The 26,851-nt window shown below is 35.8% G+C and overlaps 1 protein-coding gene across 21 annotated transcripts in view; it reads left to right on the top strand.

Moving 5' to 3' along the window:
• The window catches only part of LOC141404308 (uncharacterized), a 1,008,861-nt gene that overhangs the window by 629,513 nt on the left and 352,497 nt on the right, over positions 1-26,851 (top strand). For all 21 annotated transcript variants that reach the window (XM_073987798.1, XM_073987800.1, XM_073987780.1 and 18 more), the window contains one exon: positions 25,280-25,471. In XM_073987798.1, the coding sequence (XP_073843899.1) occupies positions 25,280-25,471 (192 nt within the window). The remainder of the gene's footprint in view (positions 1-25,279; positions 25,472-26,851) is intronic.

Genomic DNA, 26,851 nt, shown 5'->3' on the forward strand with positions numbered 1-26,851 from the left:
AACTTGCAAAGTCAACGAGTCGCAATTTACCCACTTTTTCCGCCAGCATTAATCTTTCTGGTATACAAGAAACAATTTATACAAGATAAAAAATTGTATTTCACTTGTTGTAAAAAACAATTTACTGGTATATCTTGCTCCAATTTCAAACAATATTCAACGTGATGTGTTTAGGCTAATGATCAAACAGAAATGGGCAAAATGGCTCCTAATCTACCACCTTTTCTACTCTCGGTTTTAATTCCAATGAAACAAAAAATATTAATAAAAGAGCACAGACTCGAAGAAAACTTCGACATGTCTCCTCAGAAAGGAACAAATATATATTCGTTGACAACAAGACTCAATTATCTATATGCAACCGAACTTGAAAATGAGGGCATAACTTCAGGAGGAGTTCACTAGCACTGCATTATCACACATTATGTATGTGTGAGGTGAAATCAAAACTAACACAATGACAAACAGGAAGTTCATCACAAGCACCACTACATTCAACCCCCAACCCAGAATCAGACTTCGTGGCTAAAACGGACACGAACGCTGATAATGCTTGGGATGGACTACTGGCGGATGTCCTTGGCATGATAATTACCTACCAGCCTACCTTGCAAATCCTCCAATTCATAATATGAATTACCAAGCTTTCTTCTGACGCGAGCCTTAACAAACGTAGGAGCTAATTTTGCATTGAATCCTTGTTCAAAATTACTTTGACGAAAATTCCGCCGAAAAACCTACTGACCAACGTCATAGGAAACTACACGAGATCGGAGATTGTATGCTTTCTCGTTCCGATCAAAATGTTTTCTCATTACGTCACCAGCTTTCTGACGTATAATATCGAATGAATCGGTTCTGTTGAATTGCACTGAGCGGTCTTCTAACATTCCCAAGTTCCTAAGGAGTCTGTAGGTGGAACCATTGGTCACCATGTGCTGCCCAAAAGCCATAAAATATGGCGAAGTGCCAATGGAAGAATGGACAGTCGATCGTAGGGCACATGAGATTCTAGAAAGGTTTTCATCCCAATCTTTTTGGTCCTCTTTAACATAGGCTTTTATCGCGGAAATTACGGACCTGTTAACTCTCTCAGATGCGTTCGCCTGAGGAGAGTGGACAGCCGTGTATACATGAGACACGCCATATCTTTTCAGTAATTCATTAAATTTATTGGCTTTGAACTGTGTCCCGTTGTCCGAAACTACAATCTCTGGAATCCCAAAAGTGTGAAATAATGACTCCTCTAAGTATTTAATTACTACTTCGGCCGTGAATTTCTTCACTGGATGTAGGAAGCAAAATTTAGAAAAATGGTCCAAAACTACAAAAATTCCTATAGATCCCGATCTCGACCTAGGATACGGTCCTAAAAAGTCCACAAACAGCTTTTGGAAAAATCTGTGAGTTTCACCAGTTTTTCCCATTGGCGGTCTCGTGACGTAGTTGGGGTGCTTAGTAGCTTTGCACGTATCGCACGAGTTTATATAATTCCTTACATCATTCACCATGTTGGGCCAAAAATAATATCTCCTAAGCCGTTCAAGAGTCTTGTTAATGCCTGAGTGCGAAGATAGGGGATCATCGTGGTGTTTTTTTAATAGGTCTGAAACTAAACCAGAGGGAACCCAAAGTTTCCACACCATATCATCGGTGGTCTGATCACCCGTGGCGTGTTCCATCCTCCTGTATACAAACCCATCAACAACTTTCATATCAGGGGTACTGTTCATGTTATGTTGGACTCTGGTTAATAATGCTTTATAATCCTCGGATTGGAAATGGGGCGAATTTAGGTCTAGAAAAACTCCCTGGTCATTCTCTATTTCAAAAAGAGATTCCAAATCTGGAAAGTTGTCGGGATTAGCACGAGAGAGCGTATCAGGAACTACGTTCTGCGTACCCTTGCGATGTTCAATCTTAAAACGGAAACCCTGAAGTTTCAAAGCCCATCTGGCCAGCCTTGTACTTAAGTCGCTTTGGGACATGAGCCATTTTAACGAAGCGTGATCCGTTATCACCGTGAACTCATGCCCCTCGACATAAGCTCTAAATTTTTTAATGCTTAGCATTGCTGCCAAACATTCTTGTTCGGTGACACTGTAGTTGCGTTGGGCTTGGTTGAGTTTCCTTGACATAAATGCTATAGGATACTCATCACCCTCCGCATTTTTTTGCACCAATACGGCTCCTATCCCTGTTTTGCTAGCATCACAGTGAATATAGAATGGCTGTGAAAAATCTGGACTATGCAAAACAGGAGCTGAGCACAAGATGGACTTCAAATCTTCGAAGGCTTTTTGGGCCTCTTCATTCCAGGAGAACCTACGATTAGCTTTGACTAAGTCAGATAAGGGGGCGGAAATTGCAGCGTAGTTCCTGATAAATTTTCTGTACCAACCCGACATTCCCAGAAAACGTCGAATTTGTTTAACAGATCTAGGGGTTGGAAAATCTACAATGGCGGAAACTTTATCCGGATCTGTCTGAATAACACCATTGCCCACAACATGGCCGAGATAACGTACCTCCTGTACACAAAATTTGCTCTTTTCGACGTTGATAGTTAATCCCGCCTGCCTCAAATATCGGGCTACCTCTGCTAGAACCTCAACGTGTCGCTCAAATGTTGCGGATACCACAAGAAGGTCATCCAGATAAACAAACACTTCGGTCCTGAGAGCCGCTGGTATCACTCGGTCCATGAGCCTGCACATGGTCTGCGGGGCATTGCAGAGCCCAAATGGCATGACCTTATAGTGATACAGTGGTCTCCCAGGTACCGTAAATGCTGTTTTACCCTTCGATGACTCTTCAAGAGGTATTTGCCAAAAGGCATCCTTGAGGTCCAAGCTACTTATGTACTCGGCTTTAGGAAGACGACTCAATATCCCGTCGATGTGAGGGAGCGGGTATGCATCCCCCACCGTCAAAGAATTGAGCCTCCTACTGTCGAGACACAATCTGTTCTTACCAGGCTTTCGGTGTAGAACCACCGGAGAAGACCACGCACTGGTAGACTCTTCGATCACCCCCATAGCGAGCATTCGATCCAACTCCTCATATATCAGTTTTTCTATAGCCGGTGAAACAGGGAAGTGCCTCTGCTTCACTGGCTTAGCATCACCTGTATCGATACAATGACATAAAACATTGGTCCGGCCTAGGCCTTCTCTCGCATATGAGGGGAACAATCCAATGACACGCTGCATCTCAATTTGTTGTTGGGGGGTAAGAAGTTTATCTCCTAATATCTCGTCAACGTCGGGAACAGGGTAAATGTTACCTAACCCAAGCGTAAGGGTACTAGGAAGTAAATTGAACTGCCTCCAAAAATCGACTCCCAATATTAGATTTTGTGACAGACTAGGGACTAAGAAGATTGTAATGGTTTTCTGTTCTCCACGAAATCCGACACAAGCATGAAAAACACCAGCAACTCTTTGCGATTTTCCATCAGCTGTTTTGACTGATGTGTTGATGGGTTTATACTGCTCATTGGAAGATAAAAAATCTAAGGCTGATTGAGATCCCAAGCAAGTAATTGATGCTCCAGTATCAAGCAACCCAATCATTCGTTTTCCTAGCAGTTCGACTTCGGCATATGGTCGTACGTCACCCTTCCGTTCAAGAAACGACACTGAAAAGCTTTTTTTCATCAACTTGACATTTCGCCAGAAATCCCTAATCCTACGACTAGACCTACTAGGCATAACCCCGTCGCCAAATATCCTATTCCGAACCTCATAATAATTTCGTAGGCGTTCATGAAAAGGTATCAGGGGACAAGGACCGTTTTTGAAACCACCTTTCGAATGGGTTAATAGTTTCATTTTTCCGACATCCTTTCCAAATTTGTCATCAATATGTGGAGTTTCATTTCCGGTTGAGTTGAGTCCATAACCGTGTGCTTTAAGGTTTTCGTTATCACAGGATAGAGCATTGTATGTTGTTCTTATTTCATTTCCGTCTGGGTAAAAATCATGTCCAGGATAGTTACAGTTGTCATCATCATCATGGGTAAATGTGCTAATTGGGATATTTACTTCATTCCCTGTGGTTGGCGACTGGTACTGGGGTTCATTGCACCCTTTGGTGCCGTACCTGGGAAGTTTTTTGGAAATGAATTACATTTTCGACAGTTGGGTTTGTATGTCTGCGGTGCCCCACAACCGTAGCAAAATACAGACCGTTCGGCAACGCAGTCTTGGTACCTGTGCCCTATAGAACGACAGTTCCAACATGTAAGAGAAATTTCTGCGACCTCATACTCAGGTTCCAACAACTCAGGTCCTTGTTCCGATTCAACTCCAATCTCTGACAGACGTTTCTGCAAATGACCGATCTTATTGCTTGACATCCCATGCTTCCTATGAATGTCCTGCATAAAAAATTCTCTTCGGCGACATATCTCACGAAGCTGACCAATAGAGTCAATCGTCATGTTCAGGATTTCATGTTGAATTTCGGGCAACAGGTTTCTCCTTAAAATTTCAACAAGAGTTTTCTCATACAATGGTTGGTCCAATCTATCAACAAGATCTGTCACCGATTCATAGAACGAATCAAACGATTCGTTTGGTTTCTGACGCCGATCCCTTATCATTTCCCTATAATCTACATCCGTCCTAGAATCTTTGTATTGGCGCCTCAAAGCATCGCATAACCCTGGCCAAGTAACCTTGTTGACAGTTTTATGAAAACGCCAAAACCAATCATTCGCCTTCCCTTCGAAAAGCGTTGAGGCATTACCGCACAAAATTTCGAAGTTTCCACCTAATGTTTGATTGGTTAAGGCTTCCACTCTATATATAAACGCATCAACTGGAAGACAGTTCGGTCCGCCACTAAATTTCAACTTCCAGTTGAACATAATCTGACTCACCTTGTCAGGTCTAAAGAGAAGATCGCTTATAGTGGAATGAGTATTTATGTTCGAGCGATTTGCAGAAGAAGAGTTATTGTGGCTAGTATTAGCATTCCTATTAGAAGGAGGTAACCCTAATAGCTGTTCCAGAGTCCTTTGCTCAACGTCAGGCAGCGTCTGCATTACGGGAGGCCTGTTAGAGTTCGGTGACGAAGTATTAGGATTCTGGACAGGATTTACATTTAACCTACTAATACTATTCTCAACGCTTCTCTCAACTAGTTGTGAAATCTGGCTGTTTAAACTTGAAAGAAGCTGTGACTGGTGACTGGCTACAGTTCTTGAAACTATATCCTCAATATTACCTAAAGTGATATTCGATGCCGCTGGTGTTAAATTTGAGGTAGCTGGAAGCGTCGATTGCTGACTTAAATTAGCTGAAGCAGAATCTGAAGATCTATTAGAATCAAACGCCTTTGCCTTTGATCCCGACCTCGTCATTATAGGAGATGTAGGTTTGTTTTTAGCAGATTGTGAAGTTGACGCTGAAGAATCTTTGGTAATTTTTGTATTGCAAACAGGACAAGTTGTATTAGTTCGCAAATAAGCTGAAATACATACCCTATGAAACAAATGCCTGCATATAGACTCTGCTAACAAAGACTTACTAGTGATAGCTGATTTGCAAATGCCACACAATGGACCATTTTCCTCCGCTGCTATCGAGGCAGGAATATCTTCATCACTCCTAACAACTGCCATTAGAAAAAATATCGGCAATCCCTATATATTAATGCAACAATAACCAGTTCTTTCAAAATACAATATGAAGTACGACTCTTTAGAAATTTCCTACCGGAAACGACAATGTAGTTTCAATTACAAAAAGAAAAGAGTAAATATTAATGTTTGCGTTTGACTTATTCCAGCATCCAAAGTAAAAAAGGGGTTTTCGAATGGCTTAATAAAAAAGTAAAATAAATGTCCTTAGAAAAAAGAAGGAGGAGTATATATAGAGAGTATAATTACAATGGATGTAAAAGTCGTCAATAATCTTTACATATTCCAAATTGTAAACAAAAAAGAAAAATGTTAACAAAATTCATCAGAAGGTCAGCTTCAGACCATAGGCCCAAATAAAAACTGATTTCCTTTCATCAGACACCCTGAAAACAAATTTTCCAGTAGATATAACAGGATAACAACACCAGGTTACATTCACTCAGTACTCAGGCATATAATGAATAGTAAATTCCACAGCATTGTTTTATCCCATCAGAAAAGAAAAAAATGAAAAACTAAAGAAGTTAAAAAAAAGAAATAGGAACTGAGTGATATAACAAACTGTGAAATATTAGGGTGTTTTGCTCTATCAAGTAGAACCAAATTCAGTCAAAAATCACTCGGGTCCCACGTTTTGGGCGCCAAATTTTTATTTATGTAGCATATAACCTATGAAAATTAGGGCCAAGTTAGAAGAGAAACTCTTCAATGCTCCTGTCATAGACTTAGGTGGCATGGCATGCTTCATTTCCGCAGCCTTATTGCTCGTCGGTGGGTGGGGTTCTTGCCACTGTCTATCGAAGAAAAAGCTACAGTACAAATTTGTAAAAGTTAATCTAAAAGCATGCATATACGATAGGAAAAAAAGGAAGGTAGTTTAAAGGAAGGACAACATCATTATTACCTTTGAGCCAGATTTGCCCAGTGCTGGTGGTGTTACACTGAGATATGAGCCCTCCCAACCATGTTACCTAGTATCCACTATGATAGTCTGGTAACGCATACTTGTAGCACCCCCTTCGCTAACCTCTGGAGCTGGATTAAGTCAAACTAAAATCGAATTTAGTTCATGGCTATATACGCCAAAGATTTAATAACAAATTCAATTTTAAACATATTTATAAACTAATAATTTCAGATGAAAATAATTCAAGAAGAGTTATATAATACTTTTGAGTAATGTAATAAATCAAACATATTAAAAATATAAATATTAAATGAACAGAAAAGCAGATTCTTTAAATCACAATAAACTTGTGATACTGTGTGTGGATATCGATCGCAATGATGTTCAAACTATAACAGCTGGTATTTCTGTTGAGGTCAATGACCGCTTTGATAATATTTAGGTTTGACAAAAAAAAAAGAAATAAGAAGAAAAGAAATAAGAAATAATATGAAAAATTTGAGACACAACAGTTAGCTTTCAGAGATGTCAGAGTCTCCAAATTCTTCTCTGTTTTTACTAGTTATGTTTTACACTCTTAATTTGAATACGGATTAGGTCTTCTATTGACACAGTGACCTTCAAACTGTAGTACACAAGAACTATGGAGTTGGTAATACTGATTAGAACACATAACCCGATTTCAAATTAAAAATGGAAGCTCAGTTTCCGCTGAATAGAAAACAAATCTAACCTCTTTCTCGGGCTTTAAATATTTATTTTTGCCAATATTAAAATAATAAAATAATTGATTTTATTAGAGCATCCAATCTCATCTGGAGAGTAACGGTACCGTGTACCACCGTATTAAGAGAAGGCGTGTTATAATAAATGAGCAAGGTCCAAGATTGGTTGCTCCAATACAAACCAATAAAAGCAAAACAGACCAACTTACATTTTTACGGGATCCATCGATGAAAGGCCTTTCATTCCAAGATGATGTTGCAATTGGTAATATTCCTTTGGGCTGTAGAGTGTGATAAATTTAATAATGGCAAAATTAATAGGCCTTATGCCCTCAACACTTTCCATATAATCCGAGTTTTTAAAGATTTTGTTAGCTTTGCGTTCCTCTGAGTTATTCTTTTGTTTTTTTTTTTTTTTTTTTAATTGCAATTGAAATGAAATTACGTACAACTGCACTGAGATCGATAGTCACACATACTCACACACTTCTATTGCCTCAACGATGGCAAACTTAACAACAACAATTTAAAATTTGCACTATTCTAAGCCAGTAATTGATTGGAGAATTTCAGAATTTATTTTATAATTTCCAATGATTAACACTTCGAGCCAAGCAGGATGGATTGTAGCAGATTTCTTCGCGTTTTGCACCTTTCAAATTTGTCCAAATCGATCACACCGTCCATTACAAACCAGGAGGTACAGAAACGTGCTAATGGTTACAATGAATATTGCGAGAGAACTGATCCACCACAATTCTCCCTACAGATGGATAGGGCACAAAACTGGTATGTGCGTTTAGAAATGTATGGCCTATAACAGATGGTGAATATATTTTGGAAATGAGATTTTTGTTAAAGTAAGAGAATAGCGGGAATATTCACCTGATTTACAAATAATGAACCCAGCTATTGCAGATTTGTGTATTATTCAAAAGTTCTCCAATACAAGAACTTTCTTAAACAATGATGGAATACACCTCAAAGCAAAATTGCCAGAATATTGTTTTCCGAATACCATACACTGGAGCCGCCAAGTTGATAGTATAGGAATTCAGCAGTGAATGTAGCTAAGACATATAACTAATGAAAAGTTGCTAACTTGCAAAGTCAACGAGTCGCAATTTACCCACTTTTTCCGCCAGCATTAATCTTTCTGGTATGCAAGAAACAATTTATACAAGATAAAAAATTTTATTTCACTTGTTGTAACAAACAATTTACTGGTATATCTTGCTCCAATTTCAAACAATATTCAACGTGATGTGTTTAGGCTAATGATCAAAGAGAAATGGGCAAAATGGCTCCTAATCTACCACCTTTTCTACTCTCGGTTTTAATTCCAATGAAACAAAAAATATTAATAAAAGAGCACAGACTCGAAGAAAACTTCGACATGTCTCCTCAGAAAGGAACAAATATATATTCGTTGACAACAAGACTCAATTATCTATATGCAACCGAACTTGAAAATGAGGGCATAACTTCAGGAGGAGTTCACTAGCACTGCATTATCACACATTATGTATGTGTGAGGTGAAATCAAAACTAACACAATGACAAACAGGAAGTTCATCACAAGCACCACTACAATGTAGGCGGTCAATTAAGCTTGAATTTGTGCCACCCAGTGTCACATCTGTTTTACAACCCATGGACCAAGGTGTAATAAAATCATTAAAATCGCATTGCCGGAATCGGAAAATATCCACTATTCTGGCAAGAATAAAAAAGCATCAAAGAACGAAATTAAATGTGTTGAATGTCGTGTCATTGTTAAATGCATCGTGGAAAAATGTAACGCCTTCTGTTATTGGTAATTGTTTTCGTCATACGTGATTGACAATAGTCCTTTAAACGATTCTGAAGACATGTACCTTCATTCTCATTTCTCCCAACACGTAGAAGATATTGATGAATTAGTTGCCTTCGATGACAATGTTTTCACATCTGTCATGTATATTGACGAGGCTGAAGAAACTCTTCAAAAAATTATTTATTCAGAAGCAAAAAATGTGTGTTTGGAAACTCTTTCAAATTGAAAGCTTGTGTTGGAATTTTTCTATTTTAAATAGAATTATAAGATAGGATAGGATATTAAACTAATTAGGATATGCATGTATTTTAGATAATATTTTTTATTATTTCGGTTTTAATTCTTTTCTACGTATGTATATAAAATGAAAAAGTAATAAAATATAATTTAAAAAAATTAAGTTTTAGGGTTTTTATTTAGAAATGCACTTAAACTAGGAAATAATTTGTCGCTTAGCCTCAATAAATAAATATATTCTTTCTCATGATGAAATATCTCAAATAAAACGCTTGGCGTTTAATTTTGCCACAATTTATAATTTAAATGCAAGCGTTTTATTTGATAGATTCCATCATGAGAAAGAATATATTTATTGAGGCTAAGTGACAAATTATTTCCTAGTTTTAAGTGCATTTCTAAATAAAACACTGAAAATTAATTTTTTTAATTTATATTTTATTTTTAACTTTTTAGTAAATACATTTTTTGACCACTGAGAACGAAATTATAGTCAATTTAGGCCGAAAATTTGGATAAAAACTTTAAAATGCCTGAAATCGTGTAGTACCGTTATATAAAGGCTATACCAAAACCTGGACTTATGTCCATAATTTTTGGTGGGGAAGTTTCTGCACCATTGGGGACTCCAAATGCCAAGTAACAGCCAATTAGGCCTCAAAATGAAGATAAAACCCTCATAATACTTGAAATTGGTACCGGTATAAGGGGGACCACCAATTTTTGGTGGGGAAATGTCTGTATCATTGGAAATACCAAATGACAGCTAATTCGGGCAAAAATGAAGATAAAATCCTCAAAATCCCTGAAATCGGGTGGCACTGCTATATGGGGGCTGTAGAAAAAATTGGACCCATATTTATGTATTGTCATCCACATCTGAAAAGTGTGCAAAGTTTCAGTTCGATTGGTCAACTGCAACTGTGTGGAAAATGAGTTACAAGAGTTGAAATGCAAGTTAAATAAAACACCGTTAAAACATTGTAAAATGGACAAATCTTTGTTTTAATTTCATATTCATGTATTGTCATCTAAATCTGAAAAGTGTGCAAAGTTTTAGTCCGATTGGTCAACTGCAACTGTGTCAAAATTGAGTTACCAGATTTGAAATGCAATTTAAATAAAACACTGTAAAAATTGTAAAAATGGACCAATATTGTTTTTGATTTCATATTCATGTATTGTCATCCAAATCTAAAAAGTGCGCAAAGTTTTAGTCCGATTGGTCAACTGCAACTGTGTCAACATTGAGTTACCTGATTTGAAATGCAATTTAAATAAAACACCGTTAAAACACTAAAAAATTGACCAATATTGGTTTTGATTCCATATTCATGTATTGTCATCTAAATCTGAAAAGGGTGCAAAGTTTCAGTTCGATTGGTCAACTGCAACTATGTTAAAAATGAGTTACCAGATTTGAACTAAACGGACCAAAGCAAGTTAAATAAAACACTGTAATAAAAATTTAAACAATGTTATTATACCCAAAAGTCACTATACATAATAGAATTTCACCTCTTTTATAAATATCGTTTATAACGACTATCGCTTATAGCGTCCGAGTTTGGTCGTTCCCTTGACCGCCGTTATAAGCGATTTCGACTGTATATAAGTATGTATGTATGAATATTCAATAGTCTTCAGTTCACAAAACCTGTATTGCTGCAGGTATGAATGAGGTTCAGTAGTAATTCCAATGCCTTCGATGCATTAACATGTATGCTTTCATAGAATGCAAAAGGTTTGATGTACTATTTGTAGTACTGCAGATTTTGTTTGCACTTTGGATTTTAGGGAATTAAATTGTATTCCCGAATGCAATATTATTTGTGTAGTGCTTTAGTAGCATAGCAAATTTTTTGTGGCACCTCATTTTGCCCCAGCTGAATTTGTTATGTAATAACCAAAAATATTTATGTTAGAGAATTAATTCCATTAAAGAAAAAAATCCCTCTATATTGTTGCTTTATTGATGTATTAATTAACATTATATATTTATTAACACTGTGGGTCTTTATAGGGTGTAGGGTGGCATAGATATATTTTAAGTGTGTGCTTCACTGTTATTATGTTTCATAATAACATTTAAAATTTATAAAGTGGATACGATGAGCTTATTTTTCACATTAGAATAAAATTCAATTGCAATTATTGATAATGCTATTATATTGGTTGAAAATTTACCATATAATGCGGAAAGAAAAGCAGCTCTTCTGATTGAAAACGATAAATGAATTTTTAATTCATATAAATAAAAAACAAACGTCGCTCTTTGGTTATAGCATCCGTTGAAAACAGTCGGGCCGATTTGGTATTTTGTTGTTTTTTTATTTCTTTAAGAAAAACTGACAACTTTCACACTCACTTTTTTACCCTCCACCATTATATGGAGGATATATTTATATTTGTCATTCCGCTTGTAACAAATCGAAACATTCGTTGAAGACCCCATAAAGTATATGAGGAAAAGTCAACATTTTTCAAAAAAAAAAAAAATATTAAAATTGCCTTTCGAAGCTACATGCAAGATTTTTGGTACATGGATTGCGACAATCTTCCCATTCTCAAACCTATTCGAGATACTAATTTTGGTTATTGCGCGCAAAAGTTGTGGCGGTTTCAGTTCTGATTATAAGAAAAAATATTAAAACATATAATTATTATTAAAATACAAAAATAATAAAAAAACAAGTGAGCCAAGGCTATAGTCGGGTCGGGGCCGACTATATAATACCCTACACCACTACCCCCGTTCATAAGCTTTTGACTAATAAAATTCAAAATATTAAAATTGGGATAGCTTAGCGCCTTTGCTCTGAATGTCTTCATTAACACAGGTCAATTTTTTTGAAACGCATTTAAGTGCATCGACTGTACAACCCAAATAAAAATGGAAAAGTGGGATGTATGCCAACCATCAATAGGCTTCTTTCTCTGTTAGACCCCCATCAACCCCCAAAATTTCGTAAGGATCCGATCAAAATTTTGTAGTGTGATTGCACAAAAATGGAAAAAGGGATGCATTACCGACTATTGCTATATCAACATAAGTTTTTTGCCCATTCCGACCCCTAAATATTATCCGACCATCACCAATAGGCTTCTTCACCTCCGGGACCCCCATCAACATCCAAAATTTCGTGACGATCCGATCAAAATTGCGACCTGTAGCGTGATTACAAGGTTTAGATGGACTGACGGACCGACACACATAGCCAGATCGACTCAAATCGTCGAGACATTCATTTTGGTATATATAAGTATGGGTCCACGACCATTATTTCGATGCGTTACAAACTTTTGGCCAAAACCAACTTATAATACCCTCCCCACATAGTGGTGTGGGGTATAATAATAAATTTATTTTGATAGTTAGTTTAAGAACATGTAGAAAAATTAGGGCGGAGTTATTATTCTGTTTTAGTTAAATTTCACGCAAACAATCACATTTTTTATTGTAATCACTTCTGGAATACATGCTAACATCTAGTGGATGATATGGGTAACGTTCAAATAAATTTTGGGTTCCTTTAAATGGGGTATAATATTGAAATAAAACTGTATCGGATAATGTTCATTTTGAAATGCCTGTAAATCGCGAAATCCTCAAAATCACTTGATGCGCATGCGGTTTATCAATTCAGCGAATGCTTCACTTCTAATTTATACACATTTGCCAGGATTTACTTTGGCCACTAAGATGTGCATCGTCTATAGTTTAGTGTGCAAAAAAGGCTGACTTCCGTATTATCAGTTGCTTTGTATTCGTGCATGAAACTAGGAGTTCTTAAATCTAATTCCATACTAGAGTAATTAAATGAAATTCCAGTAGTAGGGAAATAGATTTAAGAACCCCTACTTTCATGCACGAATACAAAGCAACTGACAATACGGAAGTCGGCCAAACTGTATAACGCTTATAATTTGCACAAAGTGCATACACTTTTTATGCGCATTCGATTTCACCATTAACCATAAAAAAATACATCGATCAAAACCCATGTCGGTAAAATGCATCAATAACCGTGGATAATTTTGGGATAAATCGGATACAGCTCCAATGCCACTGACACATCATCCGCTGTTTTCGCAAAAACGCGATTGATGTGTCAGTTTCTTCACTGAAAAGGAAACGATGAACAGAAACGTGATTAAATCCGCAATATTTTCAAAACACATTTTTCGCACATTTTTCTGTTTTTGCAGTGGCCGTTCTTGTGGTTGGATTTTCACGATCTATAATCCTACCATTAGTTCTTTAATCCATAACACGAGTTCTTTAATCCTACCATTGGCTTTTGGAAATACCCGAAATCGCGCCGCATTTAGATCAAAAATACGAAAAACACCTAAAATATGGCTTCAAAATGTCAGCATCCATAATAGGTGGATATAGTGGAGAATTAAAAAAAAATATACATTAGAAGTGTAATCTTCATTTTGTATTTGTTGGAATTATACAATTTTCCACCTGAAATTTGTCGGAATAGGACTACGTTTTCATATAGCACCTTTAGAACTATACCTCCCTATTTTCGATATTTTGAAGGTTGTTGCCTCAATATTTCCCCGAAATGGCTGTATTTTTGTATTTAGTCTTCGTTCGTAGTATACAATTTTTCGCCTGAAACTTGTCGGTATAGGTCCACGTCTTCATATAGTCCCCATAGAACGGTCCCTCCCGATTTTCGGTATTTTGAAATTTGTAGTCTCAATATGCCCACCGATATGCCTGAAAGTTGGTATTTAGTCTACCTTGGGGTAAAAACTTTCCGCCTGAAATAAATCGTACAGATCCACGTGTTGATATAGCCCCCATACGGCACCTCCCGATTTTCGTTATTTTTGTAAAGTTGTGGCCTCAATATGGGTGAAATTTGGTATTAAGTTTTCCACCTGAAATTTGTCGGCATACACCATCAAATAGCAACCATAGAACGGTACCTCCCGATTTTCGGTATTTTGAAGGTTGTGGACATAATATCCCAACAAAATGGTTTAAATTTTGTATTTAGTCTTTGTTGGTGGTATAGAACTTTTCACCAGAAATTTGTCGGTAAAAGCAGACGAAACCTACAGATTTTCGTATTTTGAAGGTTTTAGCCATGATGTGTGAAATTGTGTAGTACGGGTTCTCAGATTGAAGGGTACTACGATACCGCACGATGTGAAGTCTTTTAAAGGATAAGTCTACTGTAGTGACTGTAATTAAGTATTTCGGATTCTAAATGTATAGAAAAGCTACGCGTGTTTAAGTATATTTCCAATATGAAGGTACCTTCAGATTTTAAGTATTTTAAAGGTTCCACACGTACTGGCCCAATTAAACCTTTGTTTAAAAGAAAGCGATATTCTTCCGCTAGTGTGGCTGGAAGGAAACTAATTGTTCCATTTTACTTCAATACATCTCATGGTGGAAGGTATAAGAACTTCGGCGCGGCCGAACATAACTGCGGTTTTTTTGTTTCAATGTGTTAAATGTAAAAAACTGATCCGGGGGATGGCACCCGTTGAAATAGGCTACATATTTTGTTGAATATCGGCGAGTGACCAGTTTTCTGTTCCTCCCCCACAGTCTAAGGACTTATAGTAGTGGTGCGAGTGTCATATCGTCGGTGTCATGCTTAAGTTTTCATAATCACAGTGTAGAAGTTACTACCATGGTACGAAAAAAAGTGATAATCTAACATTAAACAACAATTACAAAATATACCAATCCCAACCTAATATACCATTTTAAACGTCCGTTTCGGTGTCATAACGATGTTTACATCTGAGATCTACTTATTCACCTACGTATTGCATGCGTGTACTGTTTATCTTGTCAATGTGTGTGCATAAACTAATGATGGCATATGTACAGACAGGTATGTAAGATGTATGTACATTAGGGTTATGATTTTTTTAAAACCCCGTATCCCTGTATGATATTTTCATGAGATTTTATAGAAAATTAGATAATATCTTAATTCTAAGGTGATTCGATAAAATAGCTCATGCACAAAGTAATTGGAAAATTTGTCTATATGAGTTTTTTTATCTTTTGAATTCACTATAAGTAGATATATACATAACTGAAAATAAGTTTTGGAGTCACACAACATAACCAAAACGGCATAATCTATTGTTTCTCACAAAATTTGTCATCAAATCATTGCATATATTTGATTTTATATCATTATCATGATTTTATTTCATATACCCTATCAATTAAAAGTGATTTGTGCGCGACCGTTTTCAATATTGAAATGGAATATGGAATAAGTCAATAATATGCAACGAATGAATATTCGTCCAACAGGAAAAACTGTTTTTTTGTATTTCATAGTATTTAAGACTTAGTTTATTCATTTTTGAGAAAAAAAGGTAAAAATATAATAACCCTAATGTACATACATAGGTGTTATCTGACATATGCTGGTAGCTGAATATAAAACGCACACGAGGGTTACTCTGAAGGTTTTGTAAATTACATTCAATAAGTAGGGATAATGTTTTAAGTTGAAAATTAAATGAAAGGATTTCATTTCGTCCCTACACCACAATCTGGTTTGTAAAGCGTTGAAGAGAGAATTTATGAACTATGTATGTATGTGGAAACTATGCATTAATCCCCTAGATAAGACTTGATTTTAATGACTTTTATATTTAAATTGGGACGATTGTAACAGTTGTAATAGTAGTAACTCACCACATAATTAACTACTATGACTTTAATAAAGGATTACAAAAGTAAGAGATAAAAATAATGTGAAGGGAAAATGCATGAATATACAAAGTTTTTAAACACCGACGTAACTACAAGATTTGTAATATTTTTATAATTGCGCAGCAGTTTACATTTTCCTCCACCGATAAAAATGACTTTTTACGTATAATATTGTCACAAAATGAAGTCACTAATTCTTCTTGAAGAACTAACTGCTGGTCGGCCTTTCTGACAGACTCTTCTAATTTTAAATTAACTACTTAAAAATATTTTCATTATACCCTCTCCACCAAAGTATTATTAAGTTCGTTTTCCCTTTTTTAACACATTGAAATAATCATTTGCGACACTTATAGTATATATGGGCAATATTATTGAAAATTTAACATCGTTGAAGCCAAGGTTTACCCCTTTATAACTTGCGAATAGTGGTTGTATATTGTTCAATTTAAACGCTTTTGGATGAAATGAAATGTTTTTAGACTTGGCAAAAAATATTGGCCTTCAAAGTTGATTTGCGTGGAAGCTGTGCCTATATTTATGTTAAAAAATGGGTAAAAATGGGTTGAAGCCAACGTGTCTTTTTTTGTTTTTTCTTGATTTGTGAGTAAACCAAACTTTTCCCGATTTTCCTGTCAAAGTGAAAGTAGAAGCCACCTAAATAGGGATCATCCCACCAATGTATAACTTTTCAAAATTTGATCTGCGTCTACCATTAAATGATGCTGACATTTTGCATGATTGCAAATTTTGGATTTTTACGTTGCGGATCTAATAAATCATTAGTCGTTAAAATCCATCTACTAAAACGCGAGATAGGAGAAATTCCAAGGTAGGAAAATCACCTAATATTGTTTTTGAAAATACCGCGCATTTTATCGCGTATTCTGTCGGCCGGTTGCACTGCTATGAAAAAACTAGTGCAGCATCTTCCTTTTTGCGGAAACAGAGATTTAAAAACTTCACTGATAATGGAACTACATTCATTTTATCCCAAAAATAGTGTGTGATGCTACATCCACGGTTCTTGACTGATTGCCTTGAAATAGGTATATATCGATGCAGATTTTCATGGTGACACTAAAACCGGATGCGGATCGAAATTGTATGAAATTGTATGAACTTTTTTAATGCTAAGATGCAGCCGATGCTACATGTTAGCGTCCAAATTATATTTCGAAAAATATATACAAATTAAAAGATATGGTCTTGCTGTACATGAAAATAACATGCGGACAAAACGATTTTGATAATTACGCGATTTACACATATTTTAATAATGCATATAAGTTAAAGCGGTTTATTTGAACTCTATTTCCGTTTAAGAAGTCTAATGATTTATTTCAATAACCCGATAACTTTCCTCAATGGGAAACCTTCTATGTGAATGTAGATAAAGCAAAATCCGCCCATTTTCTTGGGAGTTTCAAGAAAAATAAAAGAAGTACTCCTATAGAATTTTTCCAATATTTTCAACTCTAGAATGCATGTGAAAACTATTATTCCAAACCAAAATTTGTTTTTTGTAACACAAATATGTGCTTATTTTGGCTATTATATCCTAACTACTATCCCGATGATTATAAGTTTGGTCTCATTTGATTCCCCATGGAGTCTTTATTTAAAACTGTTATCTTTTTGTAATTTTTGAAGGGTAAATGGACCAATATTTTCAAAAAATTCGGATTACATTTAAGATTTTGTCAATTTTTTGTAAATTCCGCGAATGCTGAGTAACATTTTACAAATATTATGCAATCTACTTAATGACGTCACTTCGTGATAACTTTTTATTGACAATTGTGCTCAATAAAATAATTAGCGTTTTTATAATAATTTTTCTTAAAAGCAGAAGTAAAACCCCGATAACATTTGTCCGCAACAACCAAAAATTTTTTCTTAACCTATGTACCAAAAATCGTTAATGTAGCGCGAAAAGAAAAAATTACATTTTTGGGAAATGGAATATGAAATAATTGGCAACATTTCCCATATATTCTTGATAAGTGTAAAATTCTGTGTCGATCTATGCATGTCCGTCCGTCCGTCTGTGGTATTCACTCTGGCATCCACAAAAGCTAAGAAAGGACGCTGAAATTTGTAAAATAACGTTTGTTTGAAGGCATCGCAAGTTCGAAGATCGACTACATATATTGGTCCACGTTTTGGGTATTTTGACTTTTTAGTTGCATTTTTCTGGGCTAAGAATTAGATGTAATTTGGCATTTGAGGCAAGATTACTGGTCAGAAAACTTGTTCATTAAAATTTTTGGAAAACGTCCATGTTTTGGTATAGCCCCCATGAACCGGTATCACCCGAATGTCCCCGTCAAAAGTAGAGATGTTCAAAAACAAACTAGTTCAATCGTACGAGTCATTGGAAAAGCGTATTAACTACATTCATCGATATAGTTCATTATAGTTCAGTAGTTCACTGAGCACCGACTGAAAGATAAAGGAACGTTCAACGAGGGAACGAACGATTAAAGAGAGAATGATCCAATCTATTTCAGCACATCACGTATGCATATTGCGAAGCCGTTGACTCAGTTAACTGATGCCTTTCTAAATGAAATGAGTTTTGTAGTTCCTTTTTTTGTATGTTTATATGCGTTTCCGCGAACGATTCGGAACCGAAGTGCGAAAATACAGCTGACCGGTAGAGCTTATCTACGAACGATTGAACTACTGAACTAACAGACCGACCTAGTTCACTTAAACGAGCTGATCTAAACAAATCTAAAAAGTACAACTCTACCCAAAAGTTGTAGCCCGCCAGGTCCGCGTTTTGGTATGGCCCCACATGACGATACCAACGACTTCAAGTCTTTATCTACATTTTTGAGCGAAATGTGCTGTCATAGATATGTACAGTTCTTAGTGGTGAAAAAAAAGATTTCAGTTATTTTCAAGTTTTAGCAGAGCAAACTAGCTGAAATTAGGTATTTTATGGTTCCCAGTTGTGAAATAACGTTATGTTTTTCGTAACAGAAACCAAACTAATTATTCCATATAAGTTCATATTATTTCATGTTAGGGTGTTAAAAAGTCTGGCCAGACCGAACTTAACACTTTTTACTTATTTAATTTTAAACTATATATGTATGTATATACAGTGGCGGCCAGCTAATTAGGGACAATAAATTCGGTTTAATAGATTGGCTGGTTATTTTCAGAAAAATGGGATGTCCTTACCCCACATATGGGGAATCACAGTATGTTTTGAAATCACCCGATAGTACATATTTCAATGCAAAATGTATTTCTTAAAAATATTGACATATTTAAAAGAAATAAAGTAATCTATTAAACTGAATTTATTCTCCCTAATTAGCTGTTCGCCACTGTATACATACATATATGTTACATAACTAATATTGTTGTTACTCTTAATATTTTTATTTCTGTCTTATTTTTTTTTTTCTTTTCTTTAATTTTTAATTCGATATCTTTAATTTAAATAATGGGGTTTCCATCTACTTTTGGACTAATTAATTAGCCCCTTGTGGAACGGAGTCTTATGCAATACATAAAACGTAAAGCGGTTAGTAATTATGTACAATAAAGCAAATTTGTGATGATTCCAAATTTCTCTTTCACTATCCCTTTCCATTCCAAATTTTTTATTAAGCGTAACTATTTCTATCATTTTGTGGCCAACATTAAAGCTATAATTTTTACAAATTCCCATCATAAATCAGAGCAGAAAAAAATTTATTTCATAAAAAACATCCAAGCATTCCGTCTCTATTTACCACCCCCTCCTTAGCCACATGTTTAACTGCAGTAGAAAAATGCTAAGGCAAACCCTACGTATTTATTTGCTAAATAATCCATTCACATTATAGAAATGTTATGGCTAAAATTCTCCAACATCAGCTGCCAACAAATGTTTTGAATGATTGTCCGTAAAAGAATAAAAGAATTGAAGAAAGAAATAAAGACAAACATTTGGATTTCGGTTTATGAATGACCCAAAATATGTAATAACAAGAATAATTTAACAGAAGATTTCGTAAGCTAATCAATTTCGGTATTGGACAATATATCACAATTTTAAATTGTAATATTGGGGATTTTTTTCAAAACCAGCAACATTATGGGTGTTTCAACTAATAGAATTTTAATATGACACATGATTGATAGATAGGTGGTGGGGATCAAATTCATAATGTGCATTTATTAGAATCCACAATAAATTACTGAGAACGTGACAATATCGTTGAAGACCCCAGTTCGACACTTTTAAGTGACATTTCTTTTACGTCAGAAACCTGGAGCGGATCGATCTTTCTAGTTACTTTTGGGAAACGGAACTAGTTCCTTAATATGTTCCATAGTTCCAAGTAGTTCTAAGAGCGATATAGTTCAATGCATGGTAGAATAAAGTAAAGGTAGGCCACAGCTAACAGCTGATTACAATTTTTTTCTTTTTATGGCCTAATCTGTCAAAAGCAGGGTTGACATTTTGTACTGTTTTTGACATTATGCAATCATAAAGGTAGATGTATCGCTGAATAGATCCAACAAAAAACATCTGCTGTAACACTATATCTTAAAATTGAAAACAAGGACAAAAAATGTGTATTCGCGTGGCAAAATAAAATTGTTGATTTTTTTTTAACAAAACTTACGAATGAACGATTTATCAAATATTGTTCCAAAAGTACGGGAATGTAAAAATTAAAATTTTTGTAAAAATTCTGCTGACATTTATCTGCAAATCGGATGCCAGCAATCACGATGTCAGATTAGCCAAACTTGTCAAGTAGAAAATAAGTGAATGACATTTTTTCACTGTCATAAGTTTGGGAAGAACTTTTGCTATTTTTGGAACACTTTTTCAACAAGAAAATTCTGGAGCCTAGCTAAAGAAATGTTTTTACACTATATGGCACTTTTAACATATAAAAAGTGAAGCTCTAAGTTCCATATGTTTTTGTAATACGGGATACCTATGCAGGTACATCTACCATTATTATTGTACCATGCCATTTGACGTTTTAAGCCATGGCTGCAGGGTGACATTTCTCAGTGATTTTCATACCTGGCCTACCTCTATTTTATTGTACCATGGTTCAATGAATCTTTTTCTTTCATCGTCCTTTCTATTTCCTTCGTTCCAAATAGCTCCGAGACCGGTATAGTTCAATGAATCTTTCTCTTTCGTCGTTCTTTTAATTTCCTTCGTTCCAAATAGTTCCGAGAGTGAAGTAGTTTAACGAATCTTTCTCTTCTTTTTGTTTTCATCTTTTGGTAGATGAATTGACATAAAAATAAATAATTTTCAGCGATGTAACGATGATATGATTTACGTTTATTTAACAATGTGGCCGCATCTGAATGATCGAAGTGAGTGTGGGATTAAATAAAGAAAATGAATTATACAAATGAACTAAACGAACTATACAATAGTTCCTTGTCCAGAATAGTTCCTTGGAACTAGATCGTTCAGGAACGACACAACTTTAGTCCCAGGGCTGAATCTAAAATGAGATGAGCCTCAAGCTAATCAGATGTTGCTGTGGCTTAGAATCTTTATATGTTCCAAAAAGTTGTTTATTGAAATCTTAGGTACATTTTTATGGTTGACGATATCCTTAATTTTTGGACGATGCGGTATCTGTGGACCAGAATCGCAGAAAATGTGTAAAATTTGAATATATCCAAAAGTGTTTTGCTATGATGAAAGATACCAAGGAACGGTCCTGACCGGCTTTAACATGGTAAAGTCCAGGATTTATCTTGGTCCCTCTCATCTCACCTGAGGAGCTACCTTTAACACCCGTTAAAGGTAGTGAGCTAACATGTGCCGCGCGTTCACCCATAAGAACGTTAAAAACTTGGGTTTGGGCGTCGGGCTAGTAACCCCGACGAAAACGTAAAAAAAGAAAAACAAACCCCTCTAAAGTTGACGACCCCCGCAAACGTTTTAAGGACCATGATCTGCGAATCTGCACTTGGAATGTTCGCACTCTTTATAGAGAAGGTGCAGTTTACGCGCTGGCAGATGTACTTGAAAAGTACAAGGCCGACATTACTGCCATACAGGAAATACGATGGACTGGGAAAGATGTCACAACAACACCTAACGGTGACGCACTGTATTATAGCTGCCATGACACAAAGCATGAGTTTGGTTGCGGTTTTGTAGTTGGTCAGAGGTTAAAACATCTGGTCTCCAGCTTCACCCCAGTGAATGAAAGACTTGCTACAATTCGATTAAAAGCAAAATTCTTCAACATCAGCTTTATCTGCGCTCATGCTCCAACCGAAGACTAGGACGGACAGACCAAAGATATATTCTACGAGCGCTTAGAAGAAACATATGACCGTTGTCCTGCCCATGACATTAAAATTGTTCTAGGCGATTTTAATGCCAAAATTGGAAAGGAGAATATTTTTGGACAAACAGTCGGGAAATTCAGTCTACATAGTGAAGCATCAGACAATGGAATGAGGCTGATAGACTTCGCAGCGGCAAAAAACATGGTAGTTAGCAGTACCAGATTTAAGCATCTCGATATTCATAAGGGCACTTGGCTGTCTCCAGACCAAAGAACAATTAATCAAATTGACCACGTTGTGATAGATGGAAGACATTCATCGAGCATGTTGGATGTACGATCGTTCCGAGGAGCAAACATAGGTTCGGACCATTACCTCGTTGCAGCAAAGGTACGTACCCGTCTTAACGTTGCAAATAAAGCACGGACAGACACAACACGAAAGTTGGACATCGCTAAGCTGCAAACACAACAGATAGCCACAGCATATTCCACTCAACTGACCCAATTGCTTAATGAAAGCGCTTCTCATCCCGATAACATATCAGCACAATGGCAAAATATTGCCCACTCCATGCAAACTGCCGCAAAATCAGTACTTGGATACCAGAGACCTCCACCAAAGAATCCATAGTATGACCAGGAGTGCCGTGCTGCTACCGAAGAAAAAAAAAATGCGGCATATAGGGCTACTTTACAATCAGTAGCAACGCGTAGCGCACGAGAGAGGTATCGGGAGAAAAGGAGAGAGGAGAAACGTCTTTTCCGCAGGAAAAAGAGAGAGATGGAAAAGAGGGAGTGTGAACAAATAGAGATGTATAGGAGACAGAACGAAGTCCGAAAATTCTACCAAAGAGTGAAGCATCAAACTGATGGCTTTGGTACAGGCATATCCTCCTGTATAGACCAACAAGGTAATTTGGTAACTGATACAGATAGTGTGCTCAGGATATGGAAGAACATTTTTCCAAACTGTTGGTATCCGATATCAGTGAAGACGGCGAAGATACCACAGATCCAATTCCAGAAGGTGGTATTGAATGTATGCCGCCCAGCCAAGATGATAGCTGTATAACAAAACTTGAGAAAAAATTTAAAAGAAATTTGACCATGGCGATTTTGACCCTGTTGATGAAGTTTGATATGTGTTCAAAATTTTTGTTCTTTAAGACAAGAGTTACAAGTTTGCCTCTGAGATAAATTCAAATTTCCTAACGGTTTGGAAGATATAGTCCTGACTAAATGACTCTTTTTACATCAAAGCCTCAAACGAATACGATACAAAAAAAACGCCGAGACACGTGTTCTCTCTTTTTTGGTCTTCCATCACGCTGCGGTGTCAGCATATGGTTAATAATTTTCGTGTTGCACAGTGAAATCGTACGTTTGGCAAGAGTTTTAACTTTATTTTGACATGTAAATTTTGGGATTTTTTACTAAATCTTCATTTATCTCCTAATAAAACAGTTGAGAGATCTAATATTTTCAGGATTTAAATGTAATACTTAAAAAAACTGCAATTTGAAACTTGTTTGAAGACTTCTTTCGTGTAGAAACTAGTTATGGAATCCAAACTGTTTTTCGCTATTTGTTCGCAATTGCAATTATTAGAATGCTTCAGAGAAAAAATTTTTCTGATGTTACTTGATACTCCTTTATGTAATTTTCGTTTTATCCTACTTTTTCCACATATGTGCATATAAATATTTTATTACAACCTATATTTTCAACACAAAAAATAACACTTTTCTTATGTAAGGCTCATAATGAGGTAACATGTTGTTCCATTCTATAAATTTATATGAGGCTATCTCTGGGTAAAATTGTAACACCGATGGTCTTTCATATCTTGTCAGTCAGTTGTGATAAACGGAAGCAAACAAATAGACACAGCAAACACACAAACTGATGAAATATGTTGAAATGTCGGAAATTCCGGTATGGCCACCACCATCATCATGGTAATCCCTTTTTACTTACAGCAATTAATTTAATCCGATAAGAAATACCGCAGAGCAAAACAAAGTTACACACACACACAATGCTGTTGAAGATTCTTTTTCTTTTCCAGTCAGCCTGGCCCGTTCGTGTTCTCCTATCATAGGGAGCGTTAACAACAGCAACAGCAAACACTTTTCTTTCAACGATATATCGGAACACGCAATCATTAAGAAAACATGATTATTTCTTGTTGTAAGACATTGTTTTTTGTTGTTGTTGTTTTCTTGCCATTCCATTTCTATTCACTTGGTGATAAATTTTCCAGACATAAGAAGCAGAGCTAACGTGGAATAAGTGAAAGTGCCAACCTAAGGAAGGAAAAAAACAAATCTTCATGGGGTGACACAGCTAACACATCTAAAGCTTAAATACCAACAATGCCAAGAGTTTCACATTTACACCCTCTTTGAAGAGGGAATTCTTAGGCTAACCTCCCCAACTTCCACTTAGTTTTATGGTGTTAGACTTTTAGTTATAATCGTTGTATTAGTAAATCAAGGAGTGTCAATGTAGTGTAAATTTTATGACCCCAAAAAACTCAGAAATTTATTTTATACCATTTGCCCTTTACTTCCGTTTTTTTATTTGTGATTTAAACGCCAATTTTATAAAATATTGCATATAATAAAACTAAGCCCATAGTTCAAGGAAAACGCTTGTAAAGTGTTGACGAGGGCCAAATGGATTTTAATACAATAAAAACCTACCCACAATCATGTCATATCTGTATGCTTTGCTTTGTTAATTCTATTGTAACCTATAAAATAACACAACACACCTTAATTTAGGTCTATGGTCGCCAGACAGTAGTGGTAAAAGCCTGAAATAAAATCAATTTATTTTATTTTTAAGGTCTTTTAAGCTAACAAAAAAGTATGATGCATTTTATTAATTAATATTTTATTATTCTCTTCTTTTCTTCCTCTTGTCCTTCGTTAATTTAGGGTGCTACTGGGGTGCCAGGTGAACGCGGTGCCCCCGGTCCTAAGGGTGACCGCGGCGATAGGGGCGATCCTGGCCCTCGTGGTCCCGAAGGTCTGCAGGGCCAAAAGGGTGAACCAGGTGTCGACGGTATGCCTGGTGTAGCGGGTCCTCCGGGACCACCAGGTCCACCTGGTTTGCCAGAAAACTATGATGTAAGTATTTCGAAACTTTTTATATATTTTAAATAATAATTAATTCCCATTAAATTTGTATATTTTTAATTTTTATTTATTTATTTTTTTTTTTTTTTTTTTTTTGAAAATTCCTTTTTTTGTTACAAAAGAAGCGGGACAATATTCAATAACAAAACATCCACATATTTATACCGTGTATCCCGGTCACACACACCAAAAAGATTTACGTGTAGACAAATGATACATTTCTTACCTCCTCCCATAATCCGGGCAACAATGGTTCTTTCTTCACAATTTTTTCTTATGTGTCTTTGTTTATGTTTGTTTAAAATTTGTATTCGAGAATTATTGTGTGCTGAATCCAGCCTTACAAACAGACTGACGATCATGACTAAATCGACTCCAAATTGTCTGAAGCGGATTTCGGTTAACATACATGGGGTCTAAAGCACTATTTCGATGAGGCACATTTTGTCCCTATGAATATGTATATACCCTCGCTAGTCTTAGTACCGAGGGTATATCAATTAAGTTAAAAGCTTGAAAATATTTTTTTGTCTTTCACTCAATAAGTCTTTGCCTTGACAGAATTCGTACTTGGGAAATATTTTTTCTGAATGATATTTTGCCTTCAAAAATATATATTTCTAATGAACATCGAAAATAGAAATAAAAATACAAAATACTGTGATGAATTTGACACTAATATAACAGCACAGTTAAATCAGCGGGGTATTGATGTTACCTTGTATATTTATACCAAGAGTTTATATGTACATTTTTGGCTTAAATTGGCTGTAATTTTTTATTTAAACTAAGATGTCTTTTTCATCAATTGAAGTCACATTTTGTGGAAAAGACAATACTCTTTTCTTTCTCAAATTAATACTAAAACATAAAAAATAATTTTTTGTTCTTAACAGCAACATCTTTTCTCATCTAATTGAAACGACAACAAATAGAAGGACAAAAATAACTAAAAACAAGTAAAAAAGCGTTCAGTTCGGCCGGGCCGAACTTTTCATACCCTCCACCATAAAATATTCTGAACTAAAATGGAATAATTAGTTTTCATTCCTATCCCCAACTTTAATTGGGTACGTTAAAATGTCAGATAATGTACATAAAATGCTTCATTCGAAGGCCCTTTTTATGGTGCCTATATCTAACTATGTACGAGGGCAGTTCGGAAACTTCTTAGCCTAGCACAAAAAGCGCGGTATAAACAGAAAAAAGTTAAGTCGTATGTTGACAATTTTTGGTGGGCTAGAAATTGGGAGGTACCCTTATATAGGGGCTATAATAAAACATGGACCTATGTTGACAGTTTTTGATGGGAGCCTTTAATGTCAAATAACTCCTAATTCGGTTAAAAATTGCAGCTAGAATCCTCAAAAT

The sequence above is a fragment of the Musca autumnalis genome, unplaced genomic scaffold (assembly GCF_047663935.1).
Source record: "Musca autumnalis isolate F117 unplaced genomic scaffold, ASM4766393v1 scaffold_4, whole genome shotgun sequence".
In the NCBI taxonomy this organism is placed as follows: domain Eukaryota; kingdom Metazoa; phylum Arthropoda; class Insecta; order Diptera; family Muscidae; genus Musca; species Musca autumnalis.